The 22,044-nt window shown below is 39.6% G+C and overlaps 3 protein-coding genes and 1 non-coding gene across 4 annotated transcripts; 2 read left to right on the top strand and 2 right to left on the bottom strand.

The window, feature by feature from the left end:
• Positions 1–649: 649 nt before the first annotated feature.
• Positions 650–8,523, top strand: LOC139944769 (uncharacterized). The gene is made up of 11 exons (XM_071941874.1): positions 650–741; positions 1,300–2,047; positions 2,626–2,848; positions 3,219–3,304; positions 4,064–4,149; positions 4,842–4,925; positions 5,457–5,608; positions 6,041–6,121; positions 6,483–6,633; positions 7,285–7,379; positions 7,704–8,523. Exons 1-11 carry the CDS (start codon positions 736–738, stop codon positions 7,894–7,896), a joined length of 1,905 nt encoding a protein of 634 aa, XP_071797975.1. The 5' UTR covers positions 650–735; the 3' UTR covers positions 7,897–8,523.
• Positions 8,524–8,614: 91 nt separating this feature from the next.
• Positions 8,615–13,002, bottom strand: LOC139944772 (neutral cholesterol ester hydrolase 1-like). The gene is made up of 5 exons (XM_071941876.1): positions 12,069–13,002; positions 11,607–11,775; positions 10,903–11,134; positions 10,420–10,483; positions 8,615–9,742 (listed from the first exon to the last, which is right to left on the bottom strand). The coding sequence occupies exons 1-5, from the start codon at positions 12,095–12,097 to the stop codon at positions 8,923–8,925; spliced, it is 1,314 nt and encodes a 437-aa protein (XP_071797977.1). The 5' UTR covers positions 12,098–13,002; the 3' UTR covers positions 8,615–8,922.
• A 1,516-nt stretch (positions 13,003–14,518) lies between these two features.
• Positions 14,519–20,575, top strand: LOC139945139 (arylacetamide deacetylase-like). Its single transcript, XM_071942416.1, has 5 exons — positions 14,519–14,590; positions 16,031–16,211; positions 17,296–17,530; positions 18,304–18,367; positions 19,138–20,575. The coding sequence occupies exons 1-5, from the start codon at positions 14,544–14,546 to the stop codon at positions 19,967–19,969; spliced, it is 1,359 nt and encodes a 452-aa protein (XP_071798517.1). The 5' UTR covers positions 14,519–14,543; the 3' UTR covers positions 19,970–20,575.
• On the bottom strand, positions 20,161–20,234 carry Trnak-uuu (transfer RNA lysine (anticodon UUU)). The gene has a single exon. It is a non-coding gene; the product is annotated as a tRNA-Lys (tRNA).
• Positions 20,576–22,044: the final 1,469 nt, after the last annotated feature.

Genomic DNA, 22,044 nt, shown 5'->3' with positions numbered 1-22,044 from the left:
CAAACACTTTAACAGTAATTTTGTTCCAACAGAATAATAATCGTTTCATGTGTTTTGGCTGACTAAAAATATGGAAATAAACTACAACCTTGTATTAAAATAATGAGTAGGCCCTATCTAGACCTATTGTTATCTGGATGGAGTCGTTTTTATAAAAGGTGCGGGTTTAAAGGGAGATCATGTACAGTCGTAAACTCGTAGAAGATGTTCTCGACAACCACACATGGTTCAATGGGAGTTCAGGGTTAGGGATTAAGAACCCAAAGTAAACAACTCATTTACCCCAAAATCTGGTATAGAGTAAAAACAGAATTTATGTTCGAATACGTTTCAAAATATTAATTGTTCTGCTATCAGAAATTCGTATATAGTCTATAGCGGCGGCCCGAAAGGGGTAGTGTACAACGCAAAAAATTTCCATACATTATTTCTACTAACAAGCAGAAAAATTGATAAACATTATTAGGAGCAAATCGAATTTCAAAACGTCTGCTAGCAGAAAATTTGGATGAACGTTTAGGACCAATCCCTGGATGGTGACAGAATCTCCGGCGGGACAGATTTCCCTGGGACAGACAACAGCCGTAAATAAACAGCCGCCGGGATTTTCCTGAAGACTGGCTGCAGACTAACTATTGAGGGCGCTGTCTTTAGTGATCACGACAACAACAAACGATGGCGAAAACAAACTTTGATCGGAAATCAGTGTGGTAAAAAACACCCAAATACGACATAATGCCCGTAAGTATTCTCAGTAAAATACACGAGATTATCAAATAAAGAAACAGTGTCAATCAATTCGTGGGATAACTTTTCAATAAAAAGTAGAAATGTGATCGAAGAACAAAGTTTTATTTGGTTAGTTTCATAATTTAAAAGTTATAAATAAACATCCACTTCGTTCGATTCGAGACTTGTCCCAATCTGAGATCATACAGATTTGAACCCTCCATGACGAGGGTGTGCACTGCATGGTTTACAGCTCAAACTTGACCCCACAACAGCCAGGTTTGATCATGGTTTGATCATGTCGATTTAGAAAATCTTGGTTCAAAAGTTAAAGGCACAAGCTTTGTAAATTAAATGAGACCTGCTGACCATTAACATGCCTGAACTGAAACAGTCCAAAGTCAGTGGTCCGGCTAGCAAGTTCAATGTTGAAAGAACTAGAATTTAGAAATATGGACAATCTTGCTGGACTAGTGAGCTGACAAGCAAACAGTAACTGGTCCTGCTTGCTAGTCACTGAAAAAGTTAATGGCTAAAGTTAATTGACACCAAAACAAAATTTTCCCCCAGAGTCACAGAAATTCAGGAGGTGGGAAACTATTGAGAAGACCACTGTCCCCCACGACACCACCTGCTCCAAAGACTTCAGCCCCCGCCACAACCAAGAGAAGCAACAATGGATATCTTCAAGGCAAAAGCCTGCCTTCATTGGCAAGTCTTAGTCAGGATGAAGTAGATGACTTTGAGGAAGAGGAGTTACTCTTTCGAGGTCGTGACCTCACCCCGGTCCCAAGCGTTGTACCTTCACTAGCCTCAGAGTTTCAGGAGACTCAGTTTGCCCCTCAGAACACCCCAAAGATCCCGCTGAAGCCTTTGACGTCACGATCCCAACGATCCCACTCTGGTCCTGTGAACTCGCCCAGACTCCCAATCAGCAGGAGTGACTTGAAATTCGTCTTAGAGTCCAGGTATAAATTACACCGGAGTGGCTCGGCGGAGACGTTCCAACCCGGATCGTTGGTTAAACCCTACAAGCCTCGTGGACGGGATGGTTTCCCACTGCGCATTCCGCGTCATATTCCTGAAGTTAAGAAGGAGTTTCTGTACCTTGATCATGAACATCTTAGATATCAGCTTCCTCCAGATTTCACTCTGGAAGACTTCCAGGCTCAGTTTGCACCCTATGGGAGACCCTTGCATCGAGACAAATTAAAGAAGGCTGTACTGTCAAAGCAGAACTTCAAGAAGATGACAACTTTATTTGCCTCCTTTGTAGATGTGCCTCTTCAGGAAAAGATCAACGTTACGGAACTTAAAGGTAATATTAACATAAAAAAAAAATTAAAAAAGGATAAAAAAAATTAAAGGTAATATTAACAGAGGATGTTTTTCTGCAATCAGGGTTTCAATTTAGACCAAGCCAAACTCTGCGGGTGTTACTTATTAAAATACTCTTAAAATTCAATATTTCACTAATTTTTTGAAGATATTTTTGTGTGTGTTCCATATTGAGAAACTTTGATACTTTTAAAGAGGGTCATTGAACTATTTCATTCCAACATTATGCTCACTTAGAGAACAAATTATAAAGAAAGATCCATTAAAAGTCATATGTGAGAGTTTGAGTTGAATACAGTGCCTACTTTCTTAGAAAACAGCAAATAGTTGTGCTTTGTATTCACAGACAAACAGACGGACAGCAACCTTGCAAAATTTGAGAAATAAATTCATGCATGAATCGTTTCTCAGATTCAAATTTTTTGCAGTGAAAAATTTTCAAAACCATATTACTTCAATTAAACCTTTTTCAAAACAGTGCTTTTCCCAAGTAAGTTTTTATAGTGGTTAATTTTTACTAAGTTTCACTTTATTTATGTTTTTCTTAACCAATGTCAGGTGAGGATATTCCAGAGCAGATACCTAGAGTCCCACAACACCAGCTCCTTATCGAGATGGCTTGCATCATCCGCCAGCAGATGAGGAACATGATCAATGAGGAGATGATCGGAAGCATGCCTGGTACCCTGGAGAACATGTCCACGGCACTGACTCCTGCAATGGCTGCCTTGACTTATGATCAGGCGGAGTCTGCGTCAAGTGCACTGGCAACAATGTCAAGGTGAGATCAGGGGCCGATTTCACAAAGAGCCAAGATTGATCTTAACTGCAAGTCAATCATGGTTGCTAAGTAAAGTGTGATGTCACAATACAAATTACTATGGTAATACTGAAAATTTGTCAAGCATCAGTGTTGTAGCCACGCTGGGCGGTGCTGGGCTAAGCAAAACAAATGGTGACGCCCAGCACAGATTTCCCCTTAGAATAATTAAAAATATTGTCGACTTTGCATTGATCTGAGACACAGCTAATGATAAGGAACATCAAATGTTGAAGAAAAAGAACACAGTCAAAAGGACATTCAATCACTGAAATACTTCATATATGTGATCAACTTGTCGAAGTAAACAATTTATAATTTTTATCAACAGACACGGAGGCACAGGTAGAGAGGCAATGTTCAGCGTGCCGGTCTCAAAATACTTCCAGGGATCCAGACGAAGCAATTCTCCCTTCAGTAAGTTTGAAAGAATAGTAGGAAGATGTTTGTTACCCTTTGGTGCTCTTATTAAGACCAACCAAAAGGTTTTCTAAAGAGAGAAGTAAAAGTAATCAGCATTCACCCTAAACAGTGGTCCGCTGGTCAACGACAAGTCAAAATTCACTCAATATATCCCGGCTGGCTAGTCCAGTCTTCAAAAGGGTATCTACTAAATATGAAACTGGTGAAAGTAAACTAGTGACAAGACGAGCTTACTGTTGCTGCTGGCTCATCACTGAAAACATTCAGAGGAAACGCTGGTAATCTACAAATCAAAGCATTTTAATTTCCCCAGTGTGGGATAATAAAGTTCTTATCTTATCTTATTAAAGAGAGGTACTTGCACTCGGACTTCAGATAAAATTAAAAGGGTAGGATTATCCTTGTTTAAAGGCAGTGGACACTATTGGTAATTACTCAAAATAATTATTAGCATAAAACCTTACTTGGTAACGAGTAATGAGACCGCAGATTTAGAATTTGAGGTCTTGAAATCAAGCATCTGAAAGCACACAACTTCGTGTGACAAGGGTGTTTTTTCTTTCATTATCATTTCGCAACTTCGATGGTCGATTGAGCTAAAATTTTCACAGGTTTGATATTTTATGAGATACACCAACTGTGAAGACTAGTCTTTAAGAATTACCAATAGTGTACACTGTCTTTAGAATTTTATGTTGATAATGATCTTTGTGATTAAGCAGTTCTTTTATGTCTTGTTTTCCATTTTTGCAGATGAGGAAGACTCTTCCACCATCACACCATCAGAGCTTGCAATACTTGACTGCCTCGTCAATGGCGGACTAGCTCTCAGCCTTAAGGTACAGCTTTGTCTTTCAAAACACTATGTTTTTACACAGTCATAATCCAGTATGTAAACTTCGTTCATCATCACAACATCTCCTTGCAGTACACACTTGTAATGCATACCTATGGAGACTGCTCCTGTGTGGTTCCAGCTCCAAGGAATTCTCTGCCCTTGACTATCAGGACTACATCTTCCCGCTATGATTTTAAGAGAGCCATAAAGACACACCTTTTTTAAAATAGTGTTACTATTCTTGTTTTGATGTGTCGTTGTGCCTGTAGTGGTGGTATTTCTCCACTTATGTTGTCGTAGAGTGTTAAGTTGATACACTCTACAGTGTAGCGCATATGGAATTAAGCATTAATTATGCACTATATAAATCTAAAGTTATTACTATTGTATGAGAGACTCATCGGACTTTAATAGAGTGAGAGAAAATTACTGGATATGCTGAACTTCGGATGATCCCTGCCAGGACCATAAAGTTTCCTGGGAACAATGCTCTTTGGATTTGTGTAGCACTCAAGCCCTTCCACCACAGTAGAGTTGCAATCTTTAGACTCTGAGAACAATGACAGATTCTTCCAAAGGATAAGTAACTTTTAAAAGTCACGGTACGGCTGAGACACAGTAAAAGAAACCATCATGAAGAAATAGATAATTAATCTTGAGTTTTGTTTCTTGTTTTTTGCATGAATCTTGCAGGCTCACTTCATACTGTCTCTTCCCGAAATCTCACCTTTAACTAAGACACTGGTGTATCTGAACCTGTCTTTTAACGATCTTAGGGTAAGTTTTATCAGAAAAATCGTGTTTTTATCATTAAATAGAGTGTTGGAGCAAATGATATGATCTAGTACACAGGACACTCATACACAATGGGAGAATACCACCTAACACCTTTGAGCCCACCAGCCACAGTTCTCCTTTCAGAAGAACTTATCAGAGCCTCACTTTTCATCAATAATAATCAAATAAAATAAACAAAACTTTCAGCTTTGCCGCAAAAACATACTCAAAGCTGATAAAAAAGTAAGAGTCATACGCAAACAAATTGTTAAAGAGTTACAAAAGTTGATACTTCAAGAGAAAAGATCATCAAAAGCATCACTCACTAGTTCTGTCAGCTGTTGGCAATTATAAAGAATTGAACATATATTAATTGTACAGCAAATTAATAGATGTTACTTTGCATCTCGTTGCTGTACTCACTTGATGAGGAGGTGCAAGAGGCAACATGGGTTGCACTGAGAGGTAGTTTGGTTCTCTTATCCGATGGTCACGACACCCCAACTACAAAGCATTCTTTTCTTTGAATAGGTGTTTCCTCAAGAGTTGTTGCTGCTGAGGTGCTTAGAGGTCTTGAAGCTGAGGAATAACCCCCTGAAGGAACTACCTCTAGAGATACACCGCCTGACGAAGCTAAGAACTCTTGTTGTCTCCTTCAACCTCTTAACATCGTTACCACCAAGGTAAGAGCACACCCTTTCCCTTTAAATTGCTTAATGTAAAAGACAAATTTGCTGAGGTGTTAGCATATTTCAAGAAAACTTGCGCGTTCACCATGGATTTGCATTGTGACATCGTTAATTTTTGTGTGCTTATGGTAAGCAACGCTATGAAAAGCAACGCTATGAAATGGAAACTCGCACAGTATGCACAACAAGCAGCTCCTAGCCTGAAAGCACAAAAACTTGCTCAACACAAAAAGCGATTTTTCTTGCTCTAAGTCAACTTAAGGAAATTTTAACTTGAGAAACAAAAAATGTGACCTGACTTTTTCATTGATCTTTATGTATGAGAGGAAGATCTTGCCACTTTTTGTTTTTTGTAGTGCAAGCCACTTGTTGCCGCCACGCTCTCTGAAATGTTGTTATCGCCAATTGCTCCTTTTTTTTCTACAGCCTGTTCACAATCCCACTGCAGTTTCTGGACCTCTCCTATAACAAACTGAGCTTCTTGCCGAGTGAGATTCGACATCTCAAGTAAGTATGTTGATTTTTTTAACTGAAATGGTAGAGCAAGTATCTGAAAGGAAGAGTTTCGGGATGCTAGGTGGCAGCAGACCTCAAGTAACCAATTGTTCTTGGAAACATACACTTGCTCAGAATTACCTAAAAATACCAGCCAGTCGATTTCACCAAACTCTTCTTACCTTTGGGTTAATCTTAGGACTTTGGTTAAGTTCCGCAACCATAGACGTTAGGACACATTGAACTCACCTTAAGTTAGGACAAGGTACTCTATCTAACTCGAGATAGGATTAATCCTAGCGTTTCGTGATTCGACTGCAGTCTAATCATAAGAAAGAACAATTATTTCTTGTAATTTATGTTGAACTTGCAGGTCAACCCTTCGTGAGTTGAATCTAGAAGGGAACCAACTCCCTGGTATGCCTTGCTCCGCCCTGAAGCTGAGGAAATTACGCTACCTGAGGGTAACCAATAATTTCATGCATCCACTCTTCTGGAAAGAGAACAGCCGAAATGAACCCCAGGTGAGATACCTTTTGCTGTTTGAAAGACATTTCATGGAAGTTATCTTAAAGGCACTTGACACTATTAGTGATTACTGGAATTAATTGTTAGCATAAAAACTTACAGCTATTGATAGTGTAAAACATTGTGAGAAATGACACTCTTTGAAGTAACTTTTGAGAAAGAGGTGATTTCTCACTCAAATATTTCAATCTTAGAAAGAGTTTATGCCTGAAGCCTTTATCAGGCAACTAAAAGCGCACACATTTGTGTGCAACAAAAATGTTTTTTTTTTCTCATTATTTGCTTGCACTTTCGAAAAAAAAAGGAAGAAGAAAAACAGCAGGGAAGGGGGAAGGCAGTAAAAAATCCAGATTTCATATGAACTTATGGCTTCTTGAAAGACTCTCTTGAAAACACTGTTATCCATTTTTTTTCCCGGATGCCAGTGCACTGCTAAGGCTTTTTCGAACACAACATCAACCTCTTCCCTTTGCAGGTACCATTTTATACTCCTGAGTGAAGAGAAACATTAGTGAAGTGTCTTGCTCAATGACAAAAGTGTCATGACCGAGATTCGAACCCACACCCTGATGACAGAACATGATTCGATGCTCTTAACCGCTCGGCAATGACACCCTGTTCATTCGTACTTTTGTTTTGTTTTACAGAGGCTCTTAGATCTGTCTGCGCTCACAGTGAAACACTGCAACCTGGATGGGAACTCTCGTGCTTTGCCAGATTTCCTCTGCTCTGTTCTAGACAGGTAAGAATCACTTGGGTTTGGTTAAAAACTTTTGTATTAAAAATTTGCTACACAGGACAAGTTAGTCAGCTCATATGCCATGATATCCCAAGTTGGACCTGCACATTCTAGAGGAGGTGTCAATCAAAATAGGAGTGTGATTTGGTTAGAAGAGGGGCAGGTCAAAACTCCGCCAGAATAATTCATGTACAAAACCGTTTTGTCAATTGTCAATGGTAGATGAAACCAAATCATATACTTAGTCAGGCAAACAAATAAGCTACGAGAAAACTAAACAGTATCCTTAGCACTACTTTCTTAACACGTATGTTTCTTTTCCTGCAGCTATACCATATGCGATTGCTGTCAGGGGCCTTTATACGGGCCAGGCCTGCGAGTGATTCGTCCGTGCAGCAAGGCATTCGGCGTGCGCAAGTTGCCGTTCATCTTCAACTGTTGCTCACCGTACTGTAGGGATACATTCAACTCTAGTGTGGAGTCACTCACCCAGATGCTGTATTGGGAGGACGATTCATGAATAGTCGGGTTCCTTGGAGCTGGAATTAAGGAGGAGGCAACTTCTAAGGGATGATGAATTGGGATAAGAAGGAAAGTTCTTCAGAGGACAACATTAATAATACCTTTCTTATTACCATTGGTCACTGGGCCGTTTTAATTCCTTGAACCAACTCAGCTCCCTGGGGAGTATACATGTACATCCCGTACAACAAATATGTGCTACTCTGCTAAATCAATCACAAGAACCATCTCTGCCCTCATAGGTACCGATTAACCCCTGGATGGAGAGATGCAATTATAGTCTAGTGTCTTGCTCAGGGACACAAGTGTCACGACTGAGTGATTCGAACCCACAATCTGCTGAACAGAAAAAACAGAGTTTGAGTTCCGTGCTCTTAATCACTCGGCCAAGACGCTTTAAGAGGGAATGGTTTAGTATAATTTGACGGGAAGGCACATGAGGCAAAACCTGGGTTAGGGAGTATAAATTCTCCCAAAGATGAAGGCAAGGATTTTAAGTAATTTAAGTTTTCGCAACCAGCAGTTGATCAAATCCAGTTTTGTTAATACTTTGTCACTCTGCGTAAATGTATGCAAGTGTTTTGATTACTCAACAAAGAGAAAAAATAAACAAAATAAAAGAACAACATTTGAAAAGATCAGATTTATAGTCACAATATTTTATTAATTGATTTGAAATTGTTTATTAAAATAAAAATCATTCTCAATTACATGGTTTGTACAAGTTTTAAAACATTAAAACACATTATAGAAATTTCAATTGAAAGAAACATTAAAATAATTTAGACATTAACATCAAGAGTAAAAAGAGAAAAACAAATGACTTACATTCCAAAAAGTTAAGAAAATATGATACAAAGGCAACGGAACATAAAAATGGGAGTGGGACTCCCTAAGAAAAATAAGATCTTTACAAGAACAACGTTGATGTCGTTTTGATAATTTTACTTTATGAACAGTGTAAATAAAACATTTAAATTAGTATGATTGATAAAAACAAAATTACTTTGACCTTTTTTATGCATCACTTTTCTGTGATCTTGAGATGCTCTTTAAAGAAGACTATCAAATCTTGGAAAATTTTCTCCCCAACCTCGAATACAAGTGGCCATGTTGGTCCGAGAACACCATGGAAACCTCCATCATAATGCTCCCATCTGACGGGAACGCCAGCTTCCCGTAGCCTGAGTGCATAGAACACCCCATGGTCTCGAATTGGATCAAATTCACAAGTTGCTAAAAAAGTTGGCGGCAGCCCTTTCATGTCCGGCCTCAGAAGTGGACTGGCTCGCTGGTCCAGAATCAACTCTTGCAGCTGCTCCCATACTGTATCATCACCCCTCTGCTCGTCGACATTCGGCGCTTTATAACCACCGTAGTCTTGCATTCCCAGAGGGAGTAAGGTGTGATTGACGTACTGCGCCAAAGGAGATTCCCGCTTAAAAGTTACTGATGTGTGCGTGTTGTCGATGAGGGCGTCAACAACGCGCTGCTCGGCTCTTCCTAAGAAATAAAGACACGTGAATTCGCCTGCCTCTTGCCACGTGACTATAGCACCATCCATTCCAAACAGTGACTTAGACAACATTGAACCTGGCGTATGGTTATCAATGAACTGGGTGAGTGGGTAGATCAGCGCCTGGAAGGCGAAGTCTGGATAGCGCCCGTCGTCGTGTAAGATTTGAGACACCGATGCGGTGAGTGTGCCACCGGCACTGTCCCCTGCGATGCCGATTCGCGAACGGTCCACGTTGAAGTCTTCGGCGTGGTCCATGAACCATCTGGAGGCAGTTATGCAGTCTTCGAATGCAGCTGGGAATGGATGCTCCGGGGCCAATCTGTAACTATAACCAATTGCAGACAATGATAAGGAAACCCACCTCTAACCATGGCCTACCTAAGAAGCCTAGCCTAGCCCAAAGCTTAACGCCAATCCCCACCCAATGCCATTTGCAAGTTAGATTTGAATCAATACCGGGTACAAAGACAATTGCTTAGTCACAAGTTCCCGCCAAAATTTGAATTCCTCGTACTAATAGGACAGTGTCTACGTATGTCACATGACTTGGGCCAAGCTGTTGTGTAGCTAAAGGTGCATTATAGCAAACTCTAACCGCGAAAAACACAAATCTGAATTAACGTGTATGGCACAACAATGGTGCCAGGGTTTGTTCACAGGTTGCAATAGATTGCAATCACCGGCGGCCATCTTTGATGACGTGCACGCGTGAAGAGCTATCATTGGCTGAGAGTCGTGCGTTGCGCAAACACGCTTGCATAATAGTGTCCATTGTTTTACATCAAAGATGGCGGTCAATGACGCGTATTGCAATACATCTACACAAAAGTTTAATGGCATTACAACTGTCTTTAAATAACACATTTTTTTAGTCGGATGAATTTAAATTTAAGTAGTAACCAGACGAAATAAAGTAAACTCGCAAGTGGCTTATCGCTAAAGATAAATAATTTTTAATAAAATTAGTCTTCTTTTAAAATCGTTTCTCTCTGAAAAACTTACTCTATGGACACAACCACGCTGTCCAGCTCTTCTGCAAACCGCCTCGTCATCATATCAAACATATCTATAAAAAAAAAACACGTCAAGATTCAAAGTTTACATTAATTTTGTCAAAACTCAAAGAGGATTCGTGCCACCGCGGGCTATTAAAAATAATCGACTTTTCTTCTGGATTTTAATTTGTTCTTTTGCTATAGGCTGTTTTTGTGTGTATTGAAGACCTGACAAATCGTCAATCGTGTTATTGATCGCGTAGCCATCGTTCATTATAAATATTTAAAAAAAACTATTTCCTGATCCAATACTTGTCAATTTGCACTGATAATTCAGGAACAATCCTTAAAAAAAAAGAACTTCTCAGAGACATGTTCGTTTATTGTAGGACTTTTACAGTGCGGGGTCGCGGGTTCGAACCCCGCCCCAGAAAACTGCCCCAACTCTTTTTTTTTCCTTTAAATCTATGATTTAAATTATTTCCCTCACCGGCACTTCCCAAAACGAAAGCGCCTCCGTGTATAAACACCAGCGCCGGTCCTAGTCCAGGCTGCTTCTCGATTGGCTCGTAGAGACGTACTTTGACCCCACCAAAGGTCGTGACCGATGACCGGATGTTGGACCCTGGTACTTCTCGTTGACATTTTGGCAAAGCGTTCTCGATGAGTGAGCGAAACGGGATGATATAATGCGAGGACGTGAAGAGGGAGATCACGGAGGCCTTCGAGAAAAACAAGAGTATTGAAAACTTTATAAAGCCCACATATCTTTTTGCTCACGGCGCTTAACATAAACAAAGATGTACACTAACTACAATTTAAACATAAGCCTAAGCTAAGAATTCGTCCAGAACGTGTAGTAGAGAAATATAAGAAAACATCAAAGAGTAAAAACTCAAACATGTACCTAATTACAATGGGTTTTAAGAAACATATGATAGTGCAGGCATAATGATAATAATAGTGGAACGGTCTAGAAGGGTATCAGCACAAAAAAGAGAAAAAGGGAACTGACATCCCCTCTTAGATAGTTATGTGATCCAATCTAGGACATCAAGGACGTTTAACTTGATCTGGGCATGCTGCAACCAGGGTAAAACAATAAAATGCTCCACTTGGAAAGGGGTTTAAAGAAATGTTTCGGGAAGTTGAATATATTATTTGAAATGATACAAAACCCGATCTATAGCATACCATGTCGATGACCAAACGTTTTGCACCGTTAAAACATTTGTATTGCCAGGGGTTGACGATACCATTTGGTGTTGGGGAGTTCATGTAGTACGCAAAGGCGAGGACCCATGCCAGAATAATAAAGGATACGAAAGTCCGCAATGTAAAGAACGTTGTGCTTGACGATGATCTGAAAAGGCGGGAAATAACATTTTGATTACTAATTGATTCAGACACATTTTGTTAATATTATCAGCAGCGAATCTTACAGAGATACAATTGTGCTTGCAGCCAAAATATTTTCCATAGTATTTTGCTCATTAAGCCATCTCTGGCTTGTTATCCTGTGGGACATGGGTGGTTGCCGAGAACGAAAAGAGCAAACGGTTTGAATGTTTGTATAAGTAGTTTTTGATTGTACTAATGTAATGCAAAGCGGGAGGAATTATGCAGTTAAATTTATAAATAATTAAGTTGGCTTACCTTTTTGAACTGGAGGTTGAGATCTTCATGATTGGTTGCCTTGATTGGTCAAAATAAGACAGTGGAATGTTGACGCTGTTGACCGGCCTGACTGATTCTATTCCTCGAATTTGGGAGCAAGTGTCTACAAGTAGACTATCGCAAGCAGTCTTGATGCGCCTTTATGGTTTTTAACGCGACCTGGGGTTGGTTCAAACATAGAGTAACCCCTACGACCATGAACGTTTTTGAGGGTATAGAGCAGATAGAACAATGGGCCTGATAAGGTGATTTAGAGGTCTGCTGTGTTATTATTTACAGCTCAGTTTCGTTGATCTGTTATTGCACTTTTGATCAGATTGTAAACCCAGTGTGTTCAATGTCCAAGGTGTGATCCTACGTGAGCCGGCCTACTTTAACACACTGTTTACACGTCTGTTATAAAATGGAGACATCATGGTTTTATGCATCGTTAACTAGATTGAAAAGTTATTGGTTCTCAATCGAGGCCAAAGTTATGTAACGGTGCCTTTGTCTGGCTATTCTTCATTCGAGCGTGAAATACTACAACCGTGGACAGTGCCTCCTCTCCCAGCTGTGTGAAGCCAATCCTATCATCACGCTGACTAGCACACTCACCTTTCCGGTGGAAATACTACTATCGTCATCAGCAATACTACTATGCTACTATCGATTCACCACCAAAGGAGAAAACAGATCGTGCACATTCAACTGTGTTGGCCCACAAAATATTCTATATTATTAGACAGAGTGTTGTAAGTTAAGTTTGTTATTATTTTCTAAGTTCTGCTAATAAAAATAAATAAAAAAGGAACAAGTGCCTCTATTGATTTTGGTTGTTTACTCATACACCGATGTGTGTAGTACTGTATCCCGAATCTTGTGAAAAAAATATCACAGGCATGTAACTCGGGTGGGATTCGAACCCAAGACCTTTGCCTCTACTTGAAAAGCTTTGACATGACATGCACATGACGTCATTTCAGTAGGGCGCCCTCACCCAGAGGTCAAAAGGAGGTTGTTCATTGGCCAATACTGTGCGCCGCGCGTACAAAACTGTGGGTTTCGATTGTTTCGTCACCGTTTTTCCAGTAAGATGGCCGCTGGATGACGTCAATGCATAAGGTCTATTGGCTCAGGGTTAGGGTTAGGGTTAGGGTTAGGGTTAGGGTTATGAGTAAACAACAAAAATTAAAGTTTTGCGCGGCGTGTACATGTGCGCCTCTATGCATGTGTGTTGTTTGACCTCAGCATAAAATAATGGCGGACAATGCACGATGAGGGGGGGGGGGGGGGGGGTCTAAGTTCACGATGAGGGGGTCCGGGGGGTCTGCACCCCAGTAAATAAGGAGAAAACAGAGTTTCATCTTTTGTAGGCCCATTATGCTTTCATTTAAAGTATTGCAAGAAAAAATCCCTCTATACGATTTAAAGAGGTAGTTAGTCAATAAAAATAAAAACAGAATTTGTCGTGGTCCCGAGATTATCCCACGTCCATCAGTGTACAAAAATGCAAAAGTTTGCGTATGTTATTTAGTTTTTAAATAGCACAAGTCAGTAATTTGTTATAAACACTTTTGTATTCATAAAAAATAGCTTTCTTCCAGCAAATATCGGGCCGTGCAACCTTAAAAAAAACCACACCCTTTAACTGCCTTTTTCACAAACGACTCTTGTTTGATTGGCACCATGTCACGTGGTCTCCAAATTAACTTCATATTTGGCAGAGGTGCCAAAATGGACTACGGTATGACAGTAGATAAAATATATTTATAGTTTATTGAAAGAGATATAATCTGTCATCATCGGGTCAAAATGATACCACAACCTTGATTTTTTTCTTCTGACCCTATGGGTCCTTACTTTAATATTGTAAATAACGTACGTCAGTTCTCGAGCACACTGTTCCAAAGTGATAATAATTAAATCTGCTCAATGGTACTTTTTTCTTGCCGGTCAAAATATAGCACGATTAAAGAATAAATTATAGAAGAGGAGAATACAAAAAAAAACGTGGATTTGCGTAGGAAGTTATGATACATAAGTGGCAACGTGACCGTTCCATTCACCAATATAGGTAAGAAGAAGAATTCCCAAACTTGTAATTTGATGTATTGATCATCAGCACCACCATCATTATCATTTCAATTCACTTTAGTTCATGTATTTGTAGGGCAAAAAATGGACTATGGTATGGAAATTAAATATATTTATAGTCTATTGAAAGAGATATCATCATCGGGTCAAAATGGTACCACAGCATTGCTTTTTTTTTCTTCTAACCCTATGGGTCCATACTTTAATATTGTAAAACGTACGTCAGTTCTCGAGCACGCTGTTCCAAAGTGATCATCATCAAAATCTACTACTAGTGGTACTGTTTTCTTGTCGCTTGCCAAATGAAGCATTGTATTAAAGAATACATTTTGTACAAGTCGGAGAGGAGACTACATTAGTCATAGACTTACGTAGGAAATGATGATACATCTATGGCAACGTGACCGTTCCATTCACCAAAATAGGTAAGGAGAAACTTATTCCCAAACTTGTAATTCGATGTACTGATCATCAGCACCACCATCATCATAATTTCAATTCATTTTATTTCATGTATTATGGTTGTGAAGTCAAGAACTCTCAGAAAAGCGAACTTGGTCTTTTTGAGATAAAATGGCTGACACAGTGCTACGGTAAATCTGTTTGTAGACACCAAAGCGTACCAGTGCACTCCTATAGTGTTCACCATATCTCAAAATAACTAATGGATAGAAGATGATTGTTTATGGTTTATGGTTTATTAAAAAACATTTCAATAATTTGCGGTCCAACGACCGAACTGCGTTTTGAATTAGCAATTGTTAAAAGGAGTTTTCAGTTCTAGGGAAACCCCACGCAGTCAAGTAGGGGGGACTGAAAACCCAAACCACATAATGCTCCGGTGGGATTAAACCCGGAATAATAAAACGAAACGCTCGAAGCGAAAAAAAAGAAAGAACTCGTCTACTTTCTGGAATGTCTTTGTAGTTAAAATAAAAGTCAGAAACAAATCACGTAAATCGTCATGCTACAAAACGCATTTTCTTACCATTAAGCAACACAAAATGTGATGTGTTATAACTTCATAGGGGTAGTAATTTTCCAACAAAACTCTCCTGACGACAGTTTATTGCATCATTGTTAATAAAATCATTGTTTCTGTAAAAAAAAACTTATCACTGTACATATTATTGTTCTCGGTTGATGTAAATGCACGCAATGTCATAATAGCAGTTTATGCAAGTAGTAAACATCTGTAATCTACAACCTCCTATGTAGAATAAGATTTCAACTTATTTGGCAAGACTGCATGGCTAGGCGACAACTGTCAAAAACTATGTTTGGAGTTCAAACACAAATGTTGTACCAAATTTTTAAACATGTTTAAATGGTCAATACTTTTGACACAAGTATGCTCAATTTGTTTGTAGCATTCAAAGGCACACAATAATCTAGACATGTTTTAGGATAATAAACGTATACAAAAGTTGGTAGACAAATTTGTGTTGGAATTCTAAACACTGTGTTTACACAGTCCTAATTAATATTAATATTGCCGTTTTTTATGACTTCCTTAAATAAATTAAATACTTCCGTTATAGAAGGTAAGGGTACCCTTATTTTCTACACAATTCGTTATTCATGGCTCGATTTGCGCAACCGTTATATTATACGGACGAGGTTCAATCGTGTATAGTTCACTTTCAAGTGTGTGTGTACTCTAAACTTTATCCTAATTGATAGTGAAGTACCTAATTACTAACCCCTGCAGCGGTTCGGACATTTTTTGACCGGCTCGAAAACTTTCGGGTTCTCTCGGCTTAAAAGTACACACACTGCCCTCTTTTACGGAAAAATATATGGCGCGACTTCATTCTTCAATCTCCAGACAGCTACAGTGGTTGTTTTTTTAATTTTTTTCCCAGGGGTTCGCCTCAAAGAATGAAGCACCGAACCAACATGGGAAGAGGTGCAACATTGGTCATCGTGATGTTTTTGGGAACGATACTCGCAGCTCACTACCTTAATTCCCCGACTCCAGAGGGCTTGGAGAACCCCTGGAAATACCGATGTTTTGTGGGCGGCAAGAGAATGGTAACCGATATTGTAAGTTTCAATTAAACTCGTAACTTTTAAAAACAAATTGATTAAAGGAAATCGTAATTGATGCGTTAGTTATTCATTCCTAATTAACCTATTCAATAATATGTTAAATTTGCATTGGGGATAAAGAATATTAAGATTGGTTTTTACCCATACACCGATGTGTGTTAGCACTGTCTTCCTGTCTCATTGTATAGCCAGTGCTAACAGTAACACACATCGGTGTATGGGTAAAAACCAAAATCAATAATTTACTACTTCTTATGTGCCAACTAAAACGAAGAGTAGTCATGATCACTCCTAGGTCCGGCCGGTAGGATTTGAACCCGGGTTCAAGAGGTGGAAGGCGAGGTAAGACAGTATTACACCAACCTGACCACCCGACTCGAGTCGGTGACTTGGACTCGAGTCCAACGATCTCGAGTCGAAGTCGGAGACTTGACTTGGAAAAATAAAATGACTTCTGAGTTTACTTGACTTGAGTAGAAATGACTTGATTAAACCGTCAACAAAATGAAGGGATCACTCAGAGGTCACGGGGTTATCACAAACTATGGGTGCGTTCGTTTAGCTTCCCTGGGTCGACCCCGGTGTGGTGTTTTTTTTTCAGGACGAACGTGTGCAGATAATTACCCACGTTCGTCCTGGAAAAAAAACACCACACACCGGGGTCGACCCAGGGAAGCTAAACGAACGCCCCAACATTGTTGTGTTTTTGATGAACAAACAATCGAAATGTGTTTTGAACGCCATCTTAAAAAAGGCACACTTTTATCTCAGTTTGCTACAACTTTGTAGATGATTACTGTGGCTTGGGCATCGTTTGGTTTCCTTTTGTTACTAGTTTAAAGGTTCACCTAATCAACTACACTTTGCCTTCTCGAACTCCGCAAAGATAAACCATACACGGTGGGGTAAGAATTGTACTTCAACCCCGAGTGTTTCAATCGACATTCCTGAACCATTGTTGGGGAGGTTCAAGTGGGTGTCACTCGGACTAGGCTATTAATTTAGAGACTATGAAAACAAGATTGCAAACAGATTTCAACAACATTTCATCGATTTTGTTCCCTCTCTCATTTTGCAGGCAAATTTCCTTTCTCTCTTGACATCTTCACCCTTCATAAGGAATTTTCGAAACCTGATGGACTTTTTGGTTCAACCTCACCCGTTTGAAGTGGACGGGTCCAACATCCGGGCAACTATAACACACTTTAACGGGGTCAAAGTTCGACTTTACCAACCAATCAACCGGAAGCCTGGTACTTTGGGGCCGGCGCTGGTGTTCACACACGGTGGTGCATTTTGTATTGGGAGTGCATGTAAGTGTTAGCTCATTAAACAGATTTGAAGTCATCAAATGCATCAGACAAAATAATTTATTGTTAATAATTAATTTACATGATTGCATCTCTTGCTCAAAGAAAAACATTCAACAAAACACATGGCGTTTAGAAGAACATCAGGGAAGTACACTAAAACTATTTCGTCAGCTAAGAGTAGAAATGACGAAGTCCCAATTTACTAATAAGAAAAGAAATGACTTATGAGACATAGAAAGACCCATTTAGCTTAAAGGACAAATGAGGATAGACTTTTTGTACGACAAAAAGACCCAGTTTGTTCAGAACAGAAAACACCTTTAAGATCCACCAACTCCAAAGGAGATGGGACATAGGAAGACTAACAGAACAGAAAGAACAATTCAAACATAAAAAAGAACTGGTCGGCTCAGAGCAAAAAGGACTGAAAATACGTACTCTCTCGAAAAGGTTGTCGATTGGTGTCCGTGTCAGTCTTGCTCGTTTTTAGTGAAATTGGAACGAACTTCACTCTAAAAAAAGGGAAAGTACCAGTCTTTCACTCAAAAAAAAGAATTGCCGCTATATGGCTTTTTACAAAGACCCGGTCAGCTCATAGTATAAAGGACTGAGACTGATATTATTAAAATCGAATGTTCTAAACATTTTTCACGACTGTATTTTGCTCATGAAACGTATACATTACTTTCACTCAAAAGTTAACATTTTTGTCTGTTTTTGGTCTCAAATGGAATGAAAATTCATATTAAAATTTGTATTTAAACTTTTTTCAGCTTCATATGATATGGTCACAAGACGGATAGCCGAGGAGCTAGACTGTGTCGTTGTATCAGTTGAGTAAGTATACACTTCTTGATGTTGTACATTGTCGCGTTGTAGTTGTTGTAGTTGTCGTTGTCGTTTTTTAAAGGAACAAGTTGCCTTGGATCGGACGAGTTGGTCCATAAAAGCGTTTGTAACCGTTTGTTATAAAATACATTGGTTGGCAAGATGTTTTAAAAGTAGAATACAATGATCCACACAAACATGCCTCGAAATTGCACGGTTTTCCTTTTACCTCGTCGACTAAAACGGTCGGTCATTTATGGGAGTCACTTTGACTCCCATAAATGGCCGACCGTGTTAGTCAACGCAAAGTAAAAAGGAAAACCACGCAATTTCGAGGCAAATTTGCGATAGCCAATCTCGCTCATACAAACATTGGTTTAACGTATGATTGTGGGTTGCACAAGTCAAAACACTGTATTTCAGTAACTATAAGTTGACTAATACATGTACTCTTTTAGTTAAGGTAAAATCAGCAGTTAAAGCTAAGCCGGATTGAAACCCATAAAAAATAATAAATAATTGTCTATGTAAGCCTGCAGTCTTATAACTTGACTTGGCCGTAGGCATGAGCCTCAGGTTGGAAAGTTGGAAAGTTTGAAGCAGGAACAAAGGCTATGAGTCTAGCTCTGAACAGGCCGTGCATTACAGTACACTGGGCCACATATATAGGGCGCCCCAGAGTTCTACAAAATCTAGATTTGAGAAAGTCTGTAATGAACAGGTTTTTAAGAGTTATTTTAATATTTTGTGAAATGTTGTCATTTTATTCAACATTACAGTTACAGGCTCGCCCCTGAGCATCCCTACCCAGCCGCTTACCACGACACACTCAACGCCTCCAAATGGTTCATAGACCACGCCCACGAATTCATGGTAGACCGTTCGCGAATCGGCATCGCCGGAGACAGCGCTGGTGGAACGCTCGCCGCGGCCGTAGCGCACACGATACACGACGCCACGGACTATCCTGACTTGTCATTTCACGCTCTGATTTATCCATTCACGCAACTCCTGGACTCCCACACGCCTGCCACGGTCCTCTCCGAGCACCTCTTCGGCCAAGACGGGTCTATAGTTACATGGAGGGAGGCGGCCATGTTTTGTAGCTTCTATCTACTCGGTCGCTCAGATCACAGATTTGAAAAAGCCCTGCTCCAAAACAAACACATTTCTGCGGAGTTTCGACTGAGCAACGCGCCACAACTCCAATATGTAAACCATTCTCTGCTGCCATTGGACATGTTGATGGACTATGCATCTCAACCACTTACCACCGAAGATGCTCTAGAAGACATTGATACATGGACCAAATTCAAAGACATGATCCTCGACCCTAGAATTTTCCCGCTCATGAGGACTGATTTCAGTGGGTTACCGCCTGCCTTCGTATCTACCGTGGAGTACGACGCCGTGAGGGACCACGGGGCTTTCTACGCCGTGAGGCTCAGAGACGCGGGAACACCGGTGCGATGGGTTCATTACGACGGGGGATTTCACGGAGTTTTCGGTCCGTCTTGGCCGTTTGTTTTTAATGTCGGTGAAAAAATGTTCCAAGATTTTATAGCATTCGCCAAAGAGCATCTACAAATAGACATGGATATAAATACTTAGTAGATTGTAACTTTGCAAACATATTTTTTATATTATAAAAAAACAATGCAATTATTTTGAACTAAGAGGTCCACACAGTGCCCAGGGACTTGAAACACTAGACGACACACGTCCACATCTGGCTGTTTGAATTAGTTTTGTCCCGCAGCTGACAACTAATAAAAGTGATTTTTGGGGGTTGAACAAAGAATTGACTAGAGTGGGATTCGAACCAACGACCTCCGGATTAAACGTGACGGCGCTCTACCAACTGAGCTATCTAGCCCTATTATTGGCGGTGTCCCTATTTTGTCAATATCTTTGTTATATCTTTAATAAAAGTGAAAACTTCACTCTCTTTCCGAGTGGTGTCAGTTTCGCTCTTTTTAGATTGAAAGTCAATTTGTATCACTCTTTTTGAGTGAAATTGGAACAAACTCCACTATAAATTTATTTGAAAGTACCCGCGTCTGACACTCATAAAACAGTTGTTTGCCATGTGGCTCTCATTACGGTATAATGGAAGACAAAACGAGTAGCCTTTTCACTCTTCCACAAAGAGACTAACTTTCTTTTAAACACCGGCTATATTTTAGGGAAAGGTACCTCATCAAAGACCTTGATTACTCCCAGACTATTATGGACTCTTACAATTTTTATGGAATTATCTTTTATTGACCAATAAGTTCTCAAAATTCTTAAAATGTAATTTGTAACTTCATTTGTAAACTTCATCTTGGTGATGATTTGTTATTTCTTTTTACTTTTGGTACACTTTTTTGTAAAGGTTATTTTGAACTTTGACAAATCATGTAGTTCGGACTACTGAAGAGAAAGATGTATATAAAAATAAATAAAAAAATAAAAAAATAAAAAAACATTTTGTTAATTTTGATTCAGTTCAATATGATAATATAACATTTGTCCCGACTAAAGTCCTTCATAGTTTCTTCCTGATAAATTTCATGAAAATCTTCGTCGCACACAACTCAACAAGCCAAGATGTCGCCGTAAAATCAAAAAATTGTTCTCACACGATTATATCCCTGCTGAGTTTAAACAGAGTGGATATACAGCGCCACCAATGGTCGAGGGTGACCAGGCGTTGTACGAGGAGCTACATCCGGGTCTTCTGAATCCTGACTTTGCTCCTCTTATGCGAGAGATCTTCAAGGTCTACCGGAGGCGTACATCTTAACGGCTCAATTTGATGTACTGCGAGATGATGGCATCATCTATGCTAAACGTCTTGAAGAGGCAGGCGTTAAAGTCACTTGGAAACACAACAAGAAAGGCTTCCACGGCATGTTTGGTCACAAAGATCTTTTGCCCACTCATCTCACCATCTGGGCTTGAGGCCAGCGAAGATTTCATGACATTTATCAGTAAGAATCTATGAAGGACTTTAATCGGGACAAATTTATATTATTATATTGAACTGACTTAAATTGAATTGAAATGGTTTATCAAAATGAACATCATTCACAGCCTGTATACTCAGTGAAATACGTACAAGAAAAACATTAAACTGCACCTAACAGTCAGTAAAACGAAATACTACAAATCACCAAAACACCAAGAAGTTAAGAAACAGCTATTAAGAAAGAGTTACAAATCACATTTGAGAATTTGTAGCCAGTATCAGTCAACACGTCAAGAGTAGATCAAGATTGCTAGAGTCCACAAACGTTGCTGTGGAAGAAGTCATGATTTTTTGATGAGGCACTTTTCCGAAAAATAATGATGTGTGTTTAAAAGAAAGTTTCTCCCGTAAAAATGAAAACAAGTGAAAACCACTCGTTTTATCCGCTGGTGACCACTCTTGCCAAGAGCCATATGGCGGATGGCAGAGAACTCTTTAGTGTGACAGACGGGGAAATTTTAACTCGATTTAGAGTGAAGTTCGTTCCAAAATCACAAAAAAAAGAGTGAGACAGAACGACACTCTCAAAAGAGCGAAACTGACACCACTCGGACATGAGAGTGAAACTGTCACCAGTAGTTGTCAGCTGGGACAAAACTCATCCAAACAGCCAGAGATTCTAATAAGACAAAACGAAGTTACAAACGCATTAATGAAAATCTGTTCAAATCCT

This window comes from Asterias amurensis, chromosome 12 (genome assembly GCF_032118995.1).
Source record: "Asterias amurensis chromosome 12, ASM3211899v1".
In the NCBI taxonomy this organism is placed as follows: Eukaryota; Metazoa; Echinodermata; class Asteroidea; order Forcipulatida; family Asteriidae; genus Asterias; species Asterias amurensis.
Note: the sequence above shows the minus strand (reverse complement) of the source record. Positions and strands in the feature narration are given on the sequence as shown.